Source organism: Microcaecilia unicolor, chromosome 4 (assembly GCF_901765095.1).
Source record: "Microcaecilia unicolor chromosome 4, aMicUni1.1, whole genome shotgun sequence".
Lineage (NCBI taxonomy): Eukaryota > Metazoa > Chordata > Amphibia > Gymnophiona > Siphonopidae > Microcaecilia > Microcaecilia unicolor.
In genome coordinates, this window is record NC_044034.1 from 62,455,166 (window position 1) to 62,478,980 (window position 23,815).

General features: G+C 45.9%; 1 protein-coding gene across 1 annotated transcript in view; it reads left to right on the forward strand.

Annotated features, from left to right (window-relative positions):
• Nucleotides 1-23,815, forward strand: part of LOC115469598 (protein mono-ADP-ribosyltransferase PARP4-like) — a 242,756-nt gene that overhangs the window by 14,204 nt on the left and 204,737 nt on the right. The window contains exons 4-7 of the mRNA XM_030202392.1: nucleotides 5,765-5,960; nucleotides 6,906-7,001; nucleotides 10,146-10,212; nucleotides 22,856-22,937. Of these exons, the coding sequence (XP_030058252.1) occupies nucleotides 5,765-5,960; nucleotides 6,906-7,001; nucleotides 10,146-10,212; nucleotides 22,856-22,937 (441 nt within the window). The remainder of the gene's footprint in view (nucleotides 1-5,764; nucleotides 5,961-6,905; nucleotides 7,002-10,145; nucleotides 10,213-22,855; nucleotides 22,938-23,815) is intronic.

The window sequence follows — 23,815 nt, forward strand, 5'->3', positions numbered from 1 at the left end:
TCCTTGGAGGAGATAGATCCCCGCTCGGATGGAGCGGATGACCCCTCTGCAGCGCGGCTTTTTAGCCCAGAGGATTTGCCCAACCTGTTGTTACAGGCCATGGACACTTTGAAGATTTCCTCTCCGGAGGACGTCTCTCCCTCAGCCCCTGTTGGCTCTGCCATTATGCTGGGGACGAAGCGCCCGCCTAGAACCTTCCACGTGCATGATGCCATGCACACCTTAATTGCGGCTCAATGGGATGTCCCGGAAACGAGCCTTAAAGTGGCTAGGGCTATGTCCCGCCTCTATCCTTTGGCTGTGAGTGAACGTGAGGCCTATCTGTGGCCTACCGTGGATTCTTTAATCACTGCGGTGACTAAGAAAACGGCGTTGCCGGTGGAAGGTGGCACGGCCCTAAAGGACGCCCAAGACAGAAGATTGGAGGCGGCCTTAAGGTCGTCCTTTGAGGCAGCTGCTTTAAGTTTGCAGGCCTCAGTTTGCGGCTCCTATGTGGCCAGGGCGTGCCGGACTATGGTGCAGCGGGCTTCCCCCTCGGATCATTCCTTGAGGGCTGATTGGCCGGCCCTGGAATCGGGCTTAGCCTATTTGGCAGACTTGCTGTATGATGTCTGGAGAGCCTCAGCTAAAGGCATGGCTCAGACAGTCTCTGCGCGGCGGTGGCTTTGGCTGAAACATTGGTCTGCTGACCACGCCTCTAAATCCCGCCTGGCTAGATTGCCTTTTAAAGGCAAGCTGCTCTTTGGGGTCGAGCTGGACAAAATCGTGACTGATCTCGGCACGTCTAAGGGCAAGAAATTACCAGAGGTCAGGGCTCGGGTTAGTACTCGTCCCGATACCTCCATACCGCCCGGGCAAGTCGGGTTCCTCTGCCCCCTCTTCCTTCAAGAGGAATTTCTCCCCCAAGCAGCATTCCTTTCGCAGAGACCGCCGTCCCGGAGGTGCTCCCTCCGGTCCTCCCCCAGGGTCTCGTACCCAATGACGGGGCCTTGGTCCACGCCCCAGTGCAGATTGGAGGACGGCTGTCCTCGTTTCTGGGCGAGTGGACCACTATAACTTCAGACGCGTGGGTGCTGGAAGTCATCAGAGACGGCTACAAGCTAGAGTTCTGCCAACCCTTAAGAGACGGGTTTGTACTCTCTCCCTGCAAGTCTCCGGTCAAGCTGTGGTAGTGCAGCAGACCTTGGACAACCTGATCCGCCTGGGTGCGGTCGTTCCGGTGCCAAAAAATCAGATTGGCAAGGGGCGTTACTCCATTTACTTTGTGGTTCCAAAGAAAGGAGGTTCTGTCCGGCCTATCCTCGACCTCAAAGGGGTCAATCGGGCCTGGAAAGTGAGGCACTTTCGCATGGAGACTCTCCGCTCTGTTATAGCGGCAGTGAAGGCAGGAGAGTTCTTGGCTTCCTTGGACATCAAGGAAGCGTACCTGCATATTCCCATCTGGCCTCCTCTCCAACGCTTTCTGCGTTTTACAGTCCTGAGACGACACTTCCAGTTCAGAGCCCTCCCTTTCGGGTTGGCTACTGCTCCGCGGACCTTTTCCAAAGTAATGGGGGTCATAGCGGCCTTCCTGCTAAAGGAAGGAGTACAAGTCCATCCTTATCTGGACGACTGGTTGATCCGAGCCCCCTCTTATGCAGAGTGCGGCAAAGCTATGGACCGGGTAGTTGCTCTTTTGAGCTCCCTGGGATGGATCATCAACTGGAAGAAGAGCCAGCTGCGCCCGACTCAGTCCCTGGTGTATCTGGGAGTTCGATTCGACACCCAAGTGGGCAGAGTGTTCCTGCCAGACAATCGGATTGTCAAGCTTCAGGCTCAGGTGGACTAGTTCCTAGTAGCCTCTCCTATTCGGGCTTGGGACTACGTGCAGCTGTTGGGCTCTATGACGGCCACGATGGAAGTAGTGCCCTGGGCCAGGGCTCATATGAGACCACTACAGCTATCTCTGCTGCTGCGCTGGACTCCGATGTCGGAGGATTATGCTGTGCGCCTTCCCGTGGACCCAGCAGTGCGCAAGGTGCTGAGCTGGTGGACGCAGACAGACAAGTTGTCTGCAGGATTGCCTCTGGTGACCCCGGAGTGGATTGTCGTCACGACAGACGCCTCTTTGATGGGCTGGGGAGCCCACTGCTTGGGAAGGACAGCGCAGGGGCTCTAGTCTCCTGCAGAGGCAAGTGGTCTATCAACCTCCTGGAACTCAGAGCCATTCGCTTGGTGTTATTGGAGTTCATCCCGGTACTCGTGTTGAAGCCTGTACGGGTCCTGTCGGACAATGCCACGGCTGTGGCCTATATCAACCGCCAGGGAGGTACCAGAGCGCCCCTCTAGCCAAGGAGGCTATGAGTCTTTGCCAGTGGGCGGAAGCGAACCTGGAGCAGCTTTCAGCGGCCCACATTGCCGGAGTCATGAATGTCAAGGCGGACTTTCTCAGTCGCCATACCTTGGAGCCCGGAGAGTGGCAACTATCTGCTCAGGCGTTCTTGGACATCACGAAGCGCTGGGGCCAGCCGAGCCTAGATCTGATGGCGTCATCGGCCAATGGCCAAGTGCCGCGCTTTTTCAGCAGAGGACGGGACCCTCGATCCCTGGGAGTAGATGCTCTTCTCCAACAGTGGCCGACACAAGAGCTCCTCTATGTGTTCCCGCCCTGGCCCATGTTGGGCAGGGTGCTAGACCGGGTGGCAAAGCATCCCGGCAGGGTAATCCTGGTGGGTCCGGATTGGCCCAGACGTCCCTGGTATGCGGACTTGTTCAGGCTCTCAGTCGACGATCCTCTGCGGCTGTCAGTGGAGCAGGGCCTGTTACATCAGGGTCCCGTGGTGATGGAGGATCCCTCTCCCTTTGGTCTTACGGCCTGGCTATTGAGCGGCAGCATCTGAGGAAGAAGGGCTTCTCAGACAAGGTCATCGCCACTATGCTGAGAGCGAGGAAGCGCTCTACTTCTACTGCTTACGCCAGGGTTTGGCGTATCTTTGCAGCATGGTGTGAAGCAGGCTCACTTTCTCCCTTCACTGCTCCAATTTCTTCAGTGTTGGCGTTCCTGCAAGAAGGTCTGGAGAAAGGCCTGTCGCTCAGTTCCCTTAAAGTCCAGGTAGCGGCTCTGGCTTGCTTCAGGGGCCGCCTGAAGGGTGCTTCCCTGGCTTCGCAGCCAGATGTGGTGCGCTTTCTCAAGGGAGTTAATCACCTGCGCCCTCCTCTGCACTCAGTGGTGCCTGCGTGGAATCTCAACCTGGTGCTAAGAGCATTGCAGAAGCCGCCTTTGGAACCCTTGTCGAGGGCATCTCTGAAAGACCTGACGTTGAAAGCAGTCTTTTTGGTGGCTATCACTTCAGACAGAAGAGTTTCCGAGCTCCAGGCACTCTCATGTCGAGAGCCTTTTCTGCAGTGCACTGAGGCAGGAGTGACTATTCGCACAGTGCCTTCCTTCCTGCCCAAGATTGGTTCTCGCTTCCATGTGAATCAGCAGCTCTGTCTCCCTTCCTTTCGTAGGGAGGACTACCCAGAGGAGTACTCCGCTCTTGAATATCTGGATGTGAGACGAGTCATCATCAGATACTTGGAAGTGACCAATGATTTCCGGAAATCGGATCATCTGTTTGTCCTGTTTGCAGGTCCTCGTAAGGGTCTGCAGGCTGCTAAGCCTACAGTGGCAAGATGGGTCCAGGAAGCCATTGCAGCGGCTTATGTGGCCGCAGGGAAGGTGCCGCCTATCCAGCTGAAGGCTCACTCCACGAGAGCTCAGGCGGCCTCGATGGCAGAGGCCGGATCCGTCTCCTTGGAAGAGATATGCAAGGCGGCAACGTGGGCTTCGGCTCATACATTCTCCAAGCATTACCGTTTGACTGTGGCTGCACGGGCGGAGGCCCGGTTTGGAGCTTCAGTGTTGAGGTCAGGGATTTCTATGTCCCGCCCTGGGTGAGTACTGCTTCGGTACATCCCACCAGTCTATGGATTGATCAGCTTGATGATATGGAAGGTAAAATTATGTATAATCATACCTGATAATTTTCTTTCCATTAATCATAGCTGATCAATCCATAGCCCCTCCCAGATATCTGTACTGTTTATATTCTGGTTGAATTTTAGGTTCAAGTTTAGCCTTCAGTTACTTCAGGAGGACTTCGTGTTCAAGTTCTTCTTTCACTTGGATTCTTCAAGAGTTGAGACGACTTTGTGTTACAGTGAGCTGCTGCATTCCTCTCCCCTCCGTTTTACGGGGCTGGATTGAGACATAAATTCTGCCGGCACTCCCTCCCGCTTCGTGCGGCTGTAGGGCAGCTTTGTACCCCTCCCGCTTCGGCGGTGTTAGGGTCAGTCAGCTCCTCCCGCGGTTGCGGTTGCAGGATAAGCCAGATCCCCCCGCATCGGCGGGTGTGGTGTCCCTCTCCCGCTCCGCGGGGATGAGCTGGACGGATTCCCCTCCCCCACTTGTGTGGGGATGAGCTGGGTTAATTCCCCTCCCCCGTTTCGGCGGTGGTGAGCTGGGCAGAGTGTCCCTTCGTGGGTGTAATTCTCTAAGTGCTGAGTCCTGCGGATGGAGCTTTGATATCGACATACTGAGGAGTTTCCGGCAGCACATGACCACATATAGGGAGGCAAAAGTTTGCTCTCTATCTCCACCTGCTGGTAGATGGACACAACCCACCAGTCTATGGATTGATCAGCTATGATTAATGGAAAGAAAATTATCAGGTATGATTATACATAATTTTACCATAAGGATAAGAGCAGTCCGCTCATACATAACGTGGTGCATAGTTGTAAACACCAGTATAAAGCTCATGTATCCACCTGATCAGCGCTGTAACATTGTAAAGACGTAAATCTGGTAGATGAGGCCCTCCCCCCGTGACTGGGAGTGAATGAATTTAGTGTAGCTAATCTGTGCCCTACATCTGGCCCAGAGAAATGATCCTACAGTCCCTTTATATAATGCTTCCTCCTTTATAGCAATCAAGGAGGGGCAACATCTGTAAAGGGTACAGTATTTTGGGGGGCATGACCATTTTTTCCAGCACCACTCTGCCCAATAATTGCTTATATGTGCTTTTATAGAATAGGCTCACAGACCGTGTTCTTTATGCGCCCATCTTGTAGCTAGGACTGGCACGCCCTTAGCCAACTTTTTGCACTGGCACCGATGCCCCCTTCACTCCACTACAGCCTGTAATCCAGTATCTCCCTTTGTCGCTCAAGCCCTGCCCCCCTTCCCCCCACTGGACCAGGTGAGGCACTGGCTCAAGATGCTGGTGATAAAGGGCACCAGAATCCCAATTAGACATCTACCCCTCTAGGAGTTTGAAGGTAGGCCTTTATCTTCAGTGCCCTGAGCCAGTGCCTCACCTGGTCCATAGGTTGAGCTGGCCCTGCTTGTAGCACCCAATTATAGAATTGTCCCCTTTAATGTATGACATCTGATACAGGTGGGAAGTCTAAACATAGCTAATGTTGAGTCCTTCCAAAGCAAGACATTTTTTTTCTGTGTGGAATAAAGTTGTTGTTGTTTTTTTTTTTTTTTAATCTGCCAACTTTGCTCCTTTTTTGATCGTCGGCTATTTGACTATGAAGGCTTTTCCTCTTCTTTTTTTTGTGATTAATACTACAATTGAATTCCTTCAAAAAGGCAGTAAATAAATCCTAAATAATAAATTACAGTGTGCTGTGTCTCAGAAAATGCTCATGATCTCTGTCCCTAAGTACAGTTATTGCCGGCAGTTAAACATTTAGAGAAGTATAATGATTGCAGTTATTTTATATTTTCCAGTGCTCTCACATCATTGTGGATAATATTGATGCATTAAGTTCTTATAAGCTGAAAACCATTCAGAAGTATCAAATCCCCGTTTTACTCAGTGACTTCATCCAGAATTGTGTTGAAGAAAGGCGGCTCCTACAAGCTGATGATTACGTTGCTAAAAAATCAGTTCAGATAGATCCAAAGAAAGGGACAGAAAGTCAAGGTAAAGGTATTTGGTACTCTTCTCAGCTAAGATATTTCAGTAATGCTAACTTTTTAGAAAATCAGTTAATAAATCAAAAGAGATGAATGATTGGCATTTATGATGTCAAAATATGTCTTTATTGAAAATGATTTATGGAGTTCATTTTGGAATTAAATCATCATATTTTGAAAATCCAGGGCGGCTGACCACATAACTTGTCTGAATATCTTGATGGCTGGTTAAAAGTAATGTGGTTAAGGTTGGGAGGGATTGGGTATGTTCCATGGTGGGGCTAAAAGATGAGCAGATAGTGCCAATATTCAGCACAATCCACTTTATTCCCTTAAGCAAGACTACATAAACAGCTGTCCTAAACCTAGTAGAAAGCTTATTTTTATTTTTAATTTATTTCAGCATTTGTATCCCACATTTCTAGTCAGGTTGATGATTCAGTGTGACTTACAGTTTAGTAAAGTTACAGGTGTAGCATTATCAATGTGGTTTACAGTTTGACATAGTTAGATATTTAGCATTATTATATGTAGCATTATCATTAGTATATGGCATGTGTCATTTTTTTTCTGCTTAAGGTTTTTCTGATTAAGGTTAGGACTACATATTAGCAGGTAAATCAGCTGAAAAATAACCAAATAAGCAATCTTGTTAATTTTTAGATGGATGTGTTAACTGTATGTCAACCCCATATTTAAAAGACATATGAAAATGATTTGAATCATAAATCTACAAAGATCAATATTTGTATTGATCAAATATGTGAACACTATAGTGTATGTATTTTATGTTTAGAGTATATTTCATAGAAAGGTAACCTACAAATGTGGATAAATACATTTATATAAGAAGATACTACATATGTATGACTATAATTTCTTATAATGTCATATATATATATATATATATATATAGTGAATCTTTCTATAATAAATTGACTTTTGAGGACAGGTTATATTTATGCTTTGGAGGAGTGTGAGGGGAACCAGCCGAGACCTAAGCAGCCACAAAGGATTGGTCCCGTGGTAAAAGGCAGTGCACATCACAGTAAGTTCATGGCAGTTTAATATGTACTAGCCTCATAATACACAGGTTAAATATATACAGGTACAATGAGTAAATTTCCTCACTTGTCCCTTTGCAGTAGCCTGTAGGTAGGCATAGTACATAAAGCATAATCCATAGGCAGGAGCACTGACAAGGAATCAAAGGATACATGATATTTGGCCAGCTGGAATGGAGATTTAAACTGGGAACACAAGAGTATGAGCGCAGGCATAGAAAACAGGGATCCTAGCCAGCTGGAAATCAGGAGATGGGCAAGGATCAAGAAGGTACCACAGATAATGATCTAGTGCTGATGTAGCCTAGGAGCAGGGCATATAAACCTCTACTGTCTGGTCTGTGCTAGAGATTTGGCACGGGGACAGAAATCTTACCCATCCTTGCTCGAATTTAACCCGTTTCCACCCTGCCCGCAAGAATTTAACCTGTCCGCACTCAGTCCTGCAAGAATTTAATGGTACATAAAAAAAAAAAAATTCTGGTCTGTCTCTCTCTGGGTTTGAGCTACAGCACTGCAGGCAAGGAAGGAACAGAAGTTGGAACACTCTGATGCACACATATAAAACTTATCTCTGATTCACTAGCACTGGCTGTGAGGTCGCCACATGCACATGCCAGTAGGTCAGGTGACATCTGATGCTTGTGCCTGTGTCAGAGCTGAGGTCCATGCATCAGCCTGGGAGTAGAGAGGATTAATAGTAACATAGTAAGTGACATCAGAAAAAGACCTGAAAGGTCCATCCAGTGTGCCCAATTGTCACACTCATTATCAATTCATGATACAATGAACATGATATTATATACTTGGTTATTGTCTTTCTTTGGCTTTTATGGGATATAGACCATAGAAGTCCGCCCAGCCCTATTTTTATGTTCCAACTGCTGGAGTTACTGTCGAAGCCCACTCCAGGCTGTTTGTCTTCTCGTTTGCGGGACACAGACTGTAAAAGTCTGTCCAGCACTGTCCTCATGTTACATCCACTAAAATTGCTGTCTAAGCCCTTTCCAGCCCATCTTAAACCAGATTGCCATATATGAGACACAGATCATACAAGTCTGCCATGGTATCTGTCCTAGTTTATCACAGCCGGAGTTGCATCTAAGCGTCTCTCGACACGTCCACACACATGCAGCCATTTAAGTTTAGGTTTTTTATAACTTCCATTTTCTAATTAGAGATTGTCACAAAATACGCAGCCACTTAGAGAGTCTATCCCCAGCACAGCGCAGCTCAGGTCAGCCTGTACCTGCCTCTTGTGCTCTACACTAGCACCCACTCCCACCGACTGAGTCGCAGCCGCCTCTGGGCAAGTCACAGTGGAACAATGAAGTAAAAAAAAGTGCAATCAGCAAACAATAACAGGTAATTGAAATATGGATCAATTACAACATTAACTAGACATTTGTATACTTCCTAGAAAGTACCTGGGAAGATCAGGACGCAAAATTCACCGAGCCTCAACAAAAATATCTGTCTCTCTTTTCTTCTGGGCTGAAGCAACAGGCAGTACTACGGGGTAATTTTTCAAACTCTAGCCAGTCAGAGCCCAGTCAGCAAGTTTTAAAAGTATATTGCTGCTTGCTTCTTGCTTGTGTTAAAGAAAAAGAACATTCAGTTCCTTATAACAATTTTACAGCAAAGAAAGACCACCTGCTGGCCAAATAGGAGAAATACACTTCAGGAAAATATCTAGTACATTTTACAGGCTTAAAACATACTGTTTGTTCAAAGAGATTCTCTGTGTTCATCCCATGCCTTTTTGAATTTCGTCACCATTTGTGTCTGTATCACCTTCTTAATGGAGACTTTCCGCATCTGTGCTGTTAAAGCAAGGAGGAAGAGATGGCACTCAAAGAACTTGGCACTCGGTGGGTGAGAGGCTGGTGCAAGTGCATTGTACACTTCCATGGGAACGCCGCAGGAACGCCCCGTGGGAACCCTGCAAACCCCGTTCCTGTGCAGGACTTTAGTCTGGGCCCTGCCAAGAACAGGCAAGACAGACAGAACCAGAAACAGGAGGACCATCCTACAAAGAAACACAAGGCATGGGGAATATGGCTCCTCCTATAGATGGGGGGGGGGGGGGGGGGGGGGGGGGGGGGGGCTCATGCCCAGTGCAGCAGTGGCTCAGACAAGGAGCTGCAGTTTGGAATAATACTTACAGCAGTATCACAGACCCTAATCTGATTTTCAGTTTTGCCTTTATTTTGTTACCGCTGTCATCTGTTTATCTCTTCCTTTTTAAAGTTCCATTACCATAATGTACACATTCAGATTTTGCTTCTGTTTTATATTTATGCTTTGGAGGGGATTATGGAGATAATTTCAGGAACTAAGTGTTTGGTTTTGTGGCTCAGTGCAGAATTGTGTGGTGGTTTGGGTTTGGTTGCAAGATACGGTTTCTGCTTTCTTGACCATCTAGGGATTAAAGATGTCTCCATAGCTTAACAGTGACATTTGCTAACCACATTTTGAGTATTTACGTTTCAAATTCATATAAGAGCTGTGGTCTCTGACTCTTAATCAAGGACTGTCACTGAAATGGCTAGCCTGGGTGGTGGGTTATAAAATGATGGGCGGGGGACGCCCCTGGGTCACTGTAAATGAAGGTTCATGGAACCATGGTCTAGTAGAGGCAGATTTGATTAAGCTGGCTCCCCAGAAAATGAGAGACTGTCGGAGAGAGAGAGGATCTAGGAATTTTAACCTGTGACCTATCTGTTCCAAAACAAGATATTCTCTGCCTTTTGAGCTTCTATAATCCATTCCTGCTTAGATTTTCACAATACCCAGACTGAACATAGATGAAATAATCTTCTGATGTCACATTTAAATCAGAATGTAATTGAATGAAATTTGCTTTAGTTAATCTGGATATCCAGGCCAGTATCTGCCCCCAAACAACCTGATTTGCTGACTGTAAAGGTAAGTTTGAGATAACCTTTCAATTATGTAAGAAAATGTAGTGACTCTTCTGTGTAGAGAAAAGTAAAGCCACTGCTGTGCCTTCTGACAAGGATATTCTATGTTATTAACAGGAAGGTGAAGAGAATATGCAGGTTCAACTTATTTTGTAGGTCTCAGCATAGTTTATTAATCTTTAAATCTCTGTAAATTTCTTGTAGACCAAGAAAAGAGCCAGGTTTTTGAGACTCCTAAAGACTGGAAAGAAAAAGACACTGACAGCAACAGGTATTGTTCTGTGTCAATAGTAAAATAAGTGACTCTTAGAGGGGCATAATTGAATGCAAACGCCCATGTGTAAAAACATCCATCACCGAGAATGGGTCCATGAAGGGGCGGGCCGAACCGTATTTTCGAAAAAGATGGACGTTTATCTTTAGTTTCGAAAATATGGCTTGTGCCGGCCAAATGCATTGGATGTGGGTGTTTTTTGAGCTGGGCGTTTTCGTTTTTCAGCGATAATCGAAACCGCTGCCGGCCATCTCAAAAATGGACCAAATCCAAGACATTTGGTCGTGGGAGAGGCCAGCATTCGTGGTGCACTGGTCCCCCTGAGATGCCTCTATGCCAGCCTCAAATATCATACCTAGCTCCATGACAGCAGCATGCAGGTCCCCGGAGCAATTTTAGTTTAGTTGGTGCTGTGCGGGACCCATGCAGAGAGCAAAAATCTGAAGAAAAAAAAAACATGCAAGTGCAGTCAGGGACGTCCAAATTAAAACAATAGTAATAGGGGGATTCAAACCAGCCACCCTCTGATTACAAGACCTGTGCTCTAACCACTGCACCACTTATTCAGTTGTTTAAACTCCCTTCCCTTTCCATTAAGTCCCTCCAAGTTTCTGTCAGCCAATCACAGCTCATTTAGTTGGAAGTTGAGTGGGGACAAGAGTGTGAGGTTGAAAAGGGCTATAAATGTGAAATAGATGGAAGGATCAAAAATCTATTGATCTTTAAAGTTTGTCAGGATCCTTTCTACTTTCCTGGTTATCTTCAGAGTCTGTTGAGATGATATTTGTGTTCAAGAAATGCAAGTTTACTACTTTTCCTTTCTTTGTCATGTAAAGTTATCATTGACCTGCATTGAGCTGAATGTAATTTGTTGCAATTTAGGAGGCTGCTGTAGACTTCTTTATTGAAACTTTCCATTAGGTCTTTTTATTGGAAGAAGCTGGCTGCATATTTTTATCCTGTCAGTGTTTTGTAATGTTTTATTTATCTATTTTATCTGATTACTTATGTTTTGGTTGTTTGCTGCATAGCATGGTCTTGATCAGTTCTGCAGGGTATAAATGTGTTGTGAATAATTAAATATCTTGTTTAGTATAAGAAGAATGTATTTCTATATCTTTTTCCAGTATTGCACTCTAATTTATACAAAGGTTGATTTAGTTCAGTTTTTATGTGCATACTTCTATTTCTAACTTGTTTATTTTTGGTGAGGGTTGGTGTGTGATTTGTGTATATGACTATGTTTAAAAATACTTTAAAAGGCTAGGTATACTGGGAGGAAGTGACGTCATGAGGCTGAATGGCCACTTAATCCTTTAGCTCCTGCGCTTCCCTACCTTTTATACAGCACCATTCGTGGTAATGTCCCTCTCCTTCATTTTGCAAAGGGCTGCAGAGACTTGGTGGGTGTTTCTCTACAAGATGAGTAAAAAATGTTTTGCGCCACTTCGGGAAAGCGAACGCCTTTCCACGAGGCAGATGGTGCGGGGCTTGTCTCGCCATGCTTCCCCTAAGCCGCGGAGATCGTCTGAGTCGGACTCGGCTTCTTCCCGTGAGGAGCAGAGCGACCCTGTTCCTAAGAAAACTCTCCCGCAGGACCTGACTAAGTGTCTTGAGGCGATCAGGGCTGAAATTCTGGCCTCAAAAGAAGAAATCCTGGAACATGTGGATGCGTGAAGCGTCGACCTGCGGGAGCTGGGGGGCAGGGTGGAAGCATTAGAAGAGCGGGCGGACGAGCAGACGGAGAAGAACGAGGCAGTGGATCTGCGTTTGGCCAAGTTGGATGAGCAGGCAGAGCAGCTTCAGTATAAGTTGGATGACCTCGAGAACTGGGGTCGCAGACAAAATCTTCGGTTTTGAGGTGTCCCAGAGAATGGGTGAGAGTTTCGCGGCTGGAGCCAGAGACAACAGACCAGGAGATACTGTTGTGAGATTCACTACTTATGCTTGTAAAGATCAGTTATGGCAAAAGGCTCGTCAGAATCCTGCTCTGCAGTATAATGGGGCACGTGTTTCGATATATCAAGATCTTTCCCTGTTTACCTTGAATCAGAGGCGAGCTATGAAACCAGTTCTTGAGATCCTGGCCAAAGAAAAAATAGCCTATCGATGGGCTTTCCCTTTTGCTGTGTGTTTTGAACTTAAAGGGGAGCAGTTTCGCTGCCGAAATGTGGGGGCTGCATGGAAGTGTCTGCATGAGGCTGGTTTGACCCTAACTGAGGCCCTGCCGGTGGGGTGGCCTCCTCTACGAAAGCCCGGCTTCAGAAGTGGAAAAGAGTGGCAAAGACAGCAAAGAAGCATGGGATTCAGACATGAGAAACTGTAGCCTGGACTGGTTTGGTTGCTGTTGGGATTGATTTCTATTGACATAATGTGATTTCTGTAGGGAGATTGTTCTTGTGTGAGCTGACGTGTGTTTAGATTGGTGGAAGGTGAAGGGTGAATTATTGTTTGTGATATTTGCAGGTGGGGTAAGAGTGAGGGGTTGAGGGGTATTTTATTTGTTTTGGGGTTTTTTTTTCTTGTTTGGCCCGTGAGGTCTTTTTCCTTCTGCTTCCCATGTGGTGCTGTGTGGCACTGTTTGGTGGGTGGATGAGAGGGGGAAGGAATGTGGGAGTGTGTGAGGGGGAGAGGGAAGGGTTGGGGGGGGAGGATTGGGGTGCTTTGGGTTGGGGGATAGGAGGAGGTTGGGGGGGGGAAGTTTGGGTTCTTGGGGATTAGGGGACTGTAGGCTGCTTTCACCAATCGTGTTCTGGACAGAGAATGTCGGATGGCAGACTTTAAGGTTTTCATTTATAATCTAAAGGGTCTGAATTCTCCATACAAAAGGCATTCTTTACTGCGTGAGTTATGTTTGATGCCTCCACATGTGGTTTTCCTGCAGGAAACTGATTTTTTAAAGAAACATGAGGGTTTATTATCTTCTTCGCAGTACCCGACTGTGTATTATGCTTCTGATGCAAAGGGAGCTAAGAAAAGAGGGGTGGCTATTATGTTTCATAAGGATGTGCAGGTACAACTTGTGCATTTAAAGAGAGACACTGAGGGTCGCTATCTTTTTCTGCACGTTATGTTGGGGCAGGAGGAGTACACTTTGGCTAGTGTTTACGCCCCAAATGAGCGGCAAGAGAGTTTTTTTGTGCGCCTCCAGAAGGAGTTGTAGAATTTTGCTTGGGATAAAGTGCTGGTGGCAGGAGATTTTAATGCTACTATGCAGCCCGGGACGGACAGATCTGCTCCTCCTGCTTCGACTGACTATAGAATTTCTAAGGCTTTGAGGAATTTTGTAGATGCTATGGGTCTTTATGATGTGTGGAGACTGGGACACCCTAGAGGGTGGGACTATACCTTTTATTTTCCTGTGCATCTCTCTTATTCCAGATTAGACTGTTTGTTTTTTTTTTTTTTTTCCATAAAACCTTGTCAGAGGAGGGGGGGTGACTCTTACATAGGTCATATTACTATCTCAGACCATGCTTCGGTCAGGGCAGTTATTCCTTCTTTGAAGATGGACATTCAATAACTGTTTGTTACAGGACCCGGATATTGTTGCTAATTTTCTTCCTGTCTTAAAAGACTATTTTGCTATTAATATGGAGTCGGGACCGACATTGGGTACAGTGTGGGATGCCTTTAAGACAGTATCGAGAGGTTATTTTATTAAGTGTGGTAGTCCGCGGTTCAGGGTTCATAAAGTGCTTTGGAGGACAGGTACAGGGCCTCAGGCTCTGTGTCTGACTTTCGGAAGCTTCAAGCGGTACGATTGAAGCTGGCTGCGTTGCATGATGAGAGTTTGCAATTTGTGCATGCACGTTTAAAACAAGTTCATTACGAATGTACTAATAAACCTGGGTGGTTGTTGGCTACAAAATTAAGAAAGATGAGAGCAGGTAGGCATATTTTGAGAGTGCGGGATGAAAATGGAGCTATGGTACATACTTCGGCTCGGATTCGGGAACGTTTTGCCCAATTTTATGAGACTCTGTATTAGAGAGTTGCACGGGGACAGAAATCCTACCCATCCCCGCCCGTCCCTGCTGGAATCTTACCCGTCCCCACCCATCCCCGCTGGAATCTTACCCATCCCCACCCATCCCCGCAAAAATTTAAACCATCCCAACCCGTCCCCACCCGTCCCCGCAAGAATTTAACCCATCCCCACCCATCCCTGTAAGAATGTAACCCATCCCCGTAAGAATTTAATAGTACATAAAAGAAAGTTCCAGTCAGCTCCCTTTCTGGATTTGAGCCACAGCACTGTAGGCAAGGAAGGAATGGAAGTTGGAACTTGGAACACTCTGGTGCCCACATGTAAGATTTGTCTCTGATTCACTGGCAGTGTGTGCTGAGAGGCCGCCACATGCACGCGCCAGTAGGTCAGGTGACATCTGATTCTCGTGCCTGTGTCAGAGCTGAGGTCTGTGCACCAGCCTGGGAGCAAAGAGGATTAATAGTAACATAGTAAGTGACAGCAAATAGACCTGAACGGTCCATCCACTCTGCCCAATAGTCACACTCATGATCAATTCATCATTAAATCAACGAGTGTGATATTATATACTTGATTATGGTCTTTCTTTCGTGTTTCTGGAACAAAGACCACAGGAGTCTATCTGGCCCCATCCTTATGTTCCAACTGCTGGAGTTGCCATCAAAGCCCACTCCAGCCTATTCATGTTCTCATTTGTGGGACACAGACCGTAAAAGTCTGTCCAGCACTGTCCTCATGTTCCAGCCACTGAAGTTGCTGTCTAAGCCCTTTCCAGCCCATCCTACACCAGATTGCCATGTATGAGACACAGAACATACAAGTCTGTCAGGTATCAGCTCTAGTTCATCACAGCCAGAGTCGCCATCTAAGCGTCACTTGACACATCCACACACATGCAGCCATTTAAGGTTAGCTTTTATATAACTTCCATTTTCTAATTAGAGATCCTCTGTGTTCATCCCACGCCTTTTTGAATTCCGTCATCATTTGTGACTCTACCACCTCCTTAATGGAAGACTTTCCACATTTATGCTGTTAAAGCAAGGAAGAAGAGGAGGAGGAGGAGGAGACAGCACTCAAAGAAATTGGTATTCGGTAGATGAGAGGCTGGTGCAGGTGCAGCTTACACTTCCACGGGAAGCCCACAGAACTGCCTCCGTCCCCGCGGGAATCCCGCTGAACTGCCTCCGTCCCCGCGGGAATCCCGCTGAACTGCTTCCATCCCCGCGGGAACCCCGCAGGAACTGCCTCCGTCCCCGCGGGAATCCCGCGGGTTCCGCGGGATTCCCGCGGGGACGGAAGCCGTGCAGCTCTCTACTCTGTATGCTGCTGTACAGACTGAGGAAATTGACAATTATTTGGCTGCTCGGGGTTTGTCGGTTTTATCTGAATTACAGAGAAGGGAACTGGAAGCTCCGGTGACGGTGGACAAGGTGATGCAGGTTATTAAGACATTGCTGACGGGTAAGGTGCCGGGTTTGGATGGATTTACGAATGAATTTTTTTAAAGACCTTTGTGGGGGAGTTGGCACCCTATTTGACGTTGGTCATTAACTCTGTTAGGGATGGTGTGTCTTTTCCCAAGTCTATGATGGAGGCCTGGTTGGAGGTAATTCCAAAACCAGACAAAGATAAAACTGAATGTGCATCATATCGCCCTATTTCTATACTCAATACTGTTGTTAAAATATTGGCTAAGGTGCTTGCGAATCGTTTGGGCAATGTGCTTCCTAATTTAATCCATCTAGATCAGGTCGGTTTTGTAGCAAAGTAGCAGGCAATGGATAATATTCGTAAAACTTTGGACTTACTTTATGCATCTCAGTTGAAAGCCTGGCCTGTGGGGTTATTAGGACAGGATGCTGAAAAGGCCTTTGACAGGGTACATTGGGGATATTTGGATAAGGTTTTACATCGATTTGGGTTGGGACCGTTTTATAGGTCCTGGATTCAGGCGTTCTATTCTTCGCCGCAGGCTTGTGTGAGAGTAAATGGGGAGAATTTGGGGGCTTTCTTTTTGGGGCGTGGTACCAGACAGGGGTGTCCGTTGTCTCCTCTTCTATTTGCTCTGGCGATGGAGCCTTTAGCGGCAGCTATTCAAGAAAATGTAGACATCACCGGGGTAAGGGTGGGAGAACAGGAACATAAAATCACATTATTTGTGGGCGATGTTCTCCTGTCCTTGACTAAACCGTTAGTTTCTCTTCCTAACTTAATGAAGGAGATGGCGGCGTACTCACAGATATTTGGATACAAGTTGAATGCGAGTAAGTCCACTGGGATGGCTGTGGGGGTATCACCTAGGCTGATGGAGGCGTTGAAGACTTCCTTTGCTTTTAAATGGTCTGTCAGAGATCTTCGCTGTTTGGGGGTTCAGATTCCTGGGAACCTGTCAGAGTTGTTTGCTGTTAATTATCCGGCTGTTCAGAAGGCGATGCAAAGAGATTTGGATAGATGGATGTCCATGGGTCTCACCTGGTTTGGGTGGATTGCTGCGATTAAAATGAATATTTTACCTCGCTTATTGTATTTATTTCAGGTACTTCCCTTTCCTTTGTCTAGGTCATTCAAGACAGTTTGATTCGTTTTATTTGGTATCATAATAGACCGCGTGCTTTTTTATATAAGAGTAAGCATGCTGGGGGATTAGGGGTATCTAACTTGTTCTGGTATTATTGTGCTGCGCAGTCTAGATCGGCTCTTGAGTGGTTTCAGAGGGAGGATCATAAATTGTGGGTACATATTGAGCAATCTTTGGTTTCTCCATGCAGGAGAAAGAGACGTCAGAGTCTCAACCTTTGTCTGTATTGTGGTGATACTGGACATTATGCGGCCAGGTGCCCTCTTAAACCGGCACCCCTGGATCAGGGTTTGACAGCAGGCACTATAGTAAGTCTATCTTCTGACATTCTTCGTACTCAATTCTAGGTGCCAGCTGTGCTCGATCTTGGTCACAGAAAGGAACAGACTGAAGTTTTCCTGGACTCTGGGGCTGGTGGAAACTTTATAACCGAGGCCCTGGTTCATCAGTTAAACATTCCTATACAAGAACTACCTAAGACCATGCCGCTTTTTTCAGTTTATGGACGCATTCAAGGTTATGTAAACACCCAGACGGGTCCGGTGAGCTTATGTATTGGGGATCACAGAGAAGACATTTCCTTTTACGTCCTCCAGTCAGCCGTGCAACCCATTGTGTTGGGTCTACCGTGGATACAGAGCCACAATCCGATCTTAGACTGGGAAAAGGGTGAGATTTTGGACTGGGGTGAGTCCTGCAGGAAGGATTGCCTCGTGTCGGATCATGGTGAGATTGACAGCGAACGGCAAGACCAAGAATCAGATGCCTGGACTGACATGAAGTGGAAGAGTGGCCTAGTGGTTAGGGTGGTGGACTTTGGTCCTGGGGAACTGAGGAACTGAGTTCGATTCCCGGCATAGGCAGCTCCTTGTGACTCTGGGCAAGTCACTTAACCCTCCATTGCCTGCCGCATAGAGCCTGCCATGAGTGGGAAAGCGCGGGGTACAAATGTAATAAAAATAAAATAAATAAACATTAGTGACTCACAGTCCCAGGACTTGGATGTTGCTGCAATGGGTCTGAACTGTGTCTGCATGGCACCCCCGATCAGTCAGTCCCAAGCTGGAGTCGGCAAGGCGTCCAAACCCCAGAGTTCCGCCATCAGGAGCTCTAAGAAAATCCCTTGAGGCGGGTTACCCTACACCTCCCCTTGAAGACAGGATTCAGGTCTTAAGGCTCGGGATCGCCATGATGTTCGGAAGTATCAAGGCTCGCAGAGGAGTCCCCAGCGAATCATGGCGGGTAGCCCTGCTTCGGTGCTGGGCACTCGGGCCAACTCGGTGTACAAGCTCCAGCCCGGTCGACAACCGACCGTCTCACGACCCATGCCTAGTACGGGGATTATGGATCACTCGCTTAAACTCACCAACAGATTCCATCAGAGATATCCATGGAGACCTAGATCACCCGAGAGGTCCGGGGGGGCCTTGAGAGGGAGGAACTGTTATGACTCTGCCCCGGTATCATGCTCTCATTCATCGCGCCCCTTGGTGGTCGCAATGGACTGTCTGTCTGTGGTTTTCCCGGTTCCAGAAGTCATTCCGGTCCGGTCCGGATTTTCTAGGCTGCCAGTTGGTCTCGAGACTTTTTGGAACTAAGCTGTTTCCGTACCTGGTGAACTCCCTGGCTGTTGGCCTTTATTAACCACCTGGAAGTTTCACTAGTTTGCCTTACAACAGAGGTCCTCGGAGGTGTGTCTTCTGCGATTGTTTGTTGCTGTGCTTCCCTTGCTACTTTCAGTTTTTGCCTTTGAACCTTGTGCCTGGACTTGGACTTTATTTTGCCTGCCCACGGTCCTGCTGGGTTTGTGGACTATCTTCCTGCTCTCTGCTGTGGCTTCTGTTCCGGTGGGTGTTCCTCCTGCCGCTGCCGCCCTCGGCAGTAGCCCAAGGGCTCACTATCCAGTGTTTCATGTGAAGCCTGACAGTGAGGGAGTGTTTCTAAGGAAACCCTATCTTGAATCACCCACTCCCTTACATACCTTTTGGGATGTATTATTGCCAACCAGGAATTAAATTAACAGATATGAATGAGATAAGGTTGAGGTATTCAGCACACTATCAAAAAAAGCAATCAAGGAGTGGAAAATCAAATTTTTTTTTACAGTTTCTTTAGAGTAAAATTATGTTAGGATTAATTTTTGTTCAAGTTCTTACAATACCTTAGCAAGCTAAAAGAATCATCAATGTATGTTTACTTCCCTCTATTTGCTAAGAACAAATACTAAAAACATGAATTTTTAGCCATCAATTTGCTTGTTCATCTGCAGGATACCCTTATTTGACTCTAACCATGTCACAGTGACTAGCAAGTCACAATAACACTCCTAATTCCAGCCAGTTTGTAGAAGAAGAATCCAAGCTGGGCATTACACTTGTGTGTGACTTGGGGAAACTTAGAATAAAAATAACTGAAGGGAGAGTTCACATCCTTGGGTGTGAGAAATCACTTACGGCTTGCCTATGAAGTGGGAGAGGCCGTAAGGAATGTAAATAACCACTCTATTCTGTACCTGGCAGTTGATATGTGTACTTAAGACTCATGCTAAAAGAATTTTAATGTGCAACTTGGTAAAATTTATTGCACACGTTAAAACAGGTCTTAACATGCTGCCCAAGGGCATTGTAAAACTTCATCCATCTACATATCTCAGTTTCACTTGCACCCTCGGCTATGTATTAAGATTCCTTATTGTATTGTAAAAACAGTGTTACCATATCTTTGTTATTTGAATGTTCTAATGTCTGCCTATTAGTTGTTGTTATGCCCCTCACCTCCGGTTCGGCGGGATGCTCCAGGGAACCAGGAACACCCACCGTTGTAGCGGGCCCGGTGCTCTCTTCAGCAGCACTGAGCTGGACCGACGCTCCTGTCGGCCACGCTGCCTTCACGCTGATGTTGCCGCCGTTCCCACAGGTACTGGGAGCACCGCTGTCCTTCCTGTGCCCCGTTCTGCGGCCTGCCCTGGGCCGTAACCATGCCTTCTTGCTTCACAAGGATTGGCTTCCTCCGCGGGCAGGCTTCTGACTCTCTCCCTCATTTGCCATTGGTCCTCGACTGGTCTCCCCCCCCCCCAGCTGGTCCCGGCTGACATCAGACGCCAACACTATTTCAGGGAAGCTCTTCCTCTGCTGCTTTGCTTCGGCTTCTAATTGGTGAGCTTTCTTCTTCACTGTATTTTGTGTGCATTTCTGGTTCTGGACCCTGCTAGTTCCTGGTATACTCTCTTGTCTGCTGCCTGCCTGTGATACGTCGCCTGGACCTGGTCTACTCTCTTGTCTGCTGCCTGCCTGTGATACGTTGCCTACTCTCTTGTCTGCTGCCTGCCTGTGATACGTTGCCTACTCTCTTGTCTGCTGCCTGCCTGTGATACGTTCGCTAGAACCTGGTCTACGCACTCTTGTTTGCTGCCTGCCTGTAATTAATGGACTGTACCTGGACCTGTTCCTTCTGCTCTCCATCAGCTGGCTCCTCATGGCACCCCGCTTCTTGCCTCTCAGTATAAGTCCTGTCTGCCGCCCACACCTGGGTGCTCAACCCTCAGGGAACGGCGGTCACCACAGGTGAAATTCGGGGTTGTCTGGGAATCCGGGTCCGAATTCCTCGCACCCGGCAGCCCACTGCTCAGCACAGGAACTCACAAAGCTGACAGGTGTTTCATTGATCTTGTGCTGGCATTGTATCATATCTGTTATGTGAATTGTATTCCTTGCTGTCTGAAAAACGAAAGAGAGGAAAAGACTGTGCAGAGTAAACACAGGAAACCAAAGAACGGAGGTGGTCAAATGAAACAGAGACGTGAATCACAGTTGCAAATAGGAAGTCAGCCATTAATAAAGACTTCCTATTTGCACCTGTGATTTAACGCCTCCATTTTTTTTGGCCACCTCTGCTCTTTGGTTTCCTGCTGTCTGCCATAGCTTTGTTTGTATTGCACTGACTTTACCAGAACACAGTGCTTTTACCACACTTAGAACATGTGAATGGTTTCACTTTATTTTGGATTTTCTTGTGTATTTTGTACGTTTTGCATTTGGCTGTATTTGTTTGAAAATGGATCAAGAAATAAAACATCCAAATCACAAAACATTTTTCCAAACAGCATTTTCAAAAGGAAAAGAAACTTTTTTTTGTAGAAAATGACCTTTCCTGTTCTGATTTTGGACGTTTTAGAAAAGACGTCCAAATTCAGACTTAGATGTCGTATCCAAAAATGCTGCTGGCGCATTTGACTTGCCCAGAGTCACAAGGAGCAGCAGTGGGAATTGAACCCATGCTACCAGGATCAAAGCCCGCTGCACTAACTGTTAAGCCACTCCTCCTCTGTTTTAGATGTCTTGCATTTGGATGTCTTTTGTTCGAAAATGAACCAAAAAAAAGGACGTCCAAAACATCCAAATCACAGGACGTCCATAGTATTTTTGAACACAAAAGAAAGAAGTCCATCCTTTTCTAAAATAACCTTCTTTCCTGTTCGGAATTTGGACGTCTTTGTAAAACGACTACATTCTGATCTAGACATTTCTTTCGAAAATGCCCCTCCACTTGACCTGCCCAGTGTTGCAAGGAATGTCAATGAGAGGAGGATTTGAACCGTGTATTGTCTGGTTCTCATATCACTAGACTTCTTTTCCACTCAAAATAACACACTGCTTCTTTAGTTGTACTCTGTACGTAGTATAACCAGAGGGAAATGTGTGAACCAGAAACTTGAAATCCAGTCATACATTTTTTTAAAGTTACATTTTGGATAGGGTCAAAGCCAAGTGAAACTATGTTGAATTAATTTGTATTGTGACCAAGGGTACAGTTAAGTTTTGGAAGCCAAGCAATTCCAGATATCCGGATTTGAAAGTTACAGTTTTGATTATCCGACCTTCACTGAGCCGACCATTCAGCATATCCGACAGACCCCCGGTGACATCATGCATCTTTTCTTTCTGTTTTCCAATAGTGCAGGACCCTATTTTTATAGCAAAACAGCACCGTTGTGAGCCGAGACCCTTCTTTTACTGCCTTTGTTTCTGCATTGTTTGAGTGGTTACCGTTGTTTTCTGTATTATCCATCTATTCATTTATCCAACAACTGGTTTGGTCCCGTTTAGGTCGGATAATCGAGATTTGACTGTATTTATGTTTTTGCAAGTTAAAGTAAGATCCCTATATTTTAAAGAAAAACAATTGAGTATGCTTGAAAGCTAAATGTCTGTCTTCTGATGTTTGAAGGTTTTGGCATAATTTCTTGGATGCAGAATAGCTTTTTAAATGAGAATGAATTGAAAGCCTGTCAGGGATGTTCAACAACAAAACTGCATGTCTGGTTATTAACTTGCCCTAGCTCTGGGACCATCTACAGCATGAGGCAAAAGAAAAGTAACCCTCTAGAGCTTTTTTGCCATTTTCTCAGCAACTGCTTTGAATTTCAGTGAGAAATTTTACATACTTTTGTAGTCATCATACTTGCATATTACTATTAAACAACATTTAATTATCTTAAGCTGTGTTGATGTTGCTGACATTTTAGCATTACTACCTAGTGATTTTTGTGCATTAAAAATGTTCAAACTAAAACACGGTAAAATAACATCATCCAAACGATACAGTTAACAGTGTGTCAGAATTTCACAGTCACCATGAATGCTCAAAGTGTTCACCCCCCAGCTTTAACATAGTTCCTTGGGGAAGTTCTAACAGCCTTGTTGATTGGTCCTTGTGGCAGGCTATCCGAGATCATCTGCAACAGTTTCCTTGAGTTCACCAATTGTTTGCAGAGGGTGGAGCTTGTGATAGGCCTCCAACATTGCTCCCCAGACAAAAGTCTACATCACTCTGATGTCATTAACAGTAAGCTGGTACCCCGGTTTGTTTTTCAAAGTCTGTAACTTTGTGTTTAAAGATAATCTCATTCCACTCGATACATAAACGTAGAGAGTTACAACAAATAAAGTTGTAAAATTTCAAGTTGAAATTCCAAGCGGTTGCTGAGAAAATACCAGAAAACTTCAGGGGATTACACCCTGTAGATATTCTGGGGTTAACAGTCTACCAATTTATCTTGTTTATTTCAGAATTTATACCAAAGATAATCTGGATCCTACCAATCTTCAAGATGTCGAAATTGCAAAGTATGCTGTTCTTGAAAAAGTAAGAGTTGGATCAGCTGAATTATTTTGCAGTTGAAGTTCTCTATCTTGTAAATCAATTAAAGTATTTTACTGACCTTTGCCTGATTTAAGTTTGTTAGTGCTACTGCTAGGGTCAAAGCCATCAGCACATGCAAATCCCGTGAGAGGTAAAGGACAAGCAGAGTGAGAGGAGGAGTAGTGATATACTAGAGCTTTGTGCAGTGATGACCTTGAACAGTAAGGCCCTCTATTAACTTATTAGGCAGCAGGACCAGTAAAGCGGCTGAGGTGGCAAGAGCTGTTCACTGTTGAAGGTCCCCAGTTCAGTTGCTTAACTGAGCCTTCCATTACCCAGATTGGCTGAGAGGGTGTTGAGGCGGCAGTGTTCAGTTTCCATGGCCATTGCTTATGAGCAGCACCAAGTTACCAGATTTAGGGCCTATGGTTTCAGAGTCTTAGTCTTTTTTTTTTGTTTGTTTAGCTCATAGAATAATGCCCCTGTTTATGAAATGTCATTAGGTTTCAATAGAGGCACTAGCCATTTTAAGTTGTGTACAGAGATTTTTTACCATCTTAGGTGGGCAAGTTCCTCAGTATTGTAGTTGTGCCAGAAACAAGTAGAAGTTGTTCATTTTGACATCAGCAGACACTTTACTTTCCCAGTCCAAAAATGGTAAGGTATAAAATGGTATTGAAGTCAACTTTTGCTTATCAAACCACTAATACATGGAATACTTCAACGGAAGATATTAGAGCTATGACTAATTATAAGTTCTTTTAGAAATCTTGAAAAACGTTTTTATTCTGCAAATATGTGTCTTTGAAATCTTAAAATGGGTTATTGGTTATTTAATAATGTTGTAATACATAGGTTTATCTAGTTATCATCTCTGGAAACCTGCA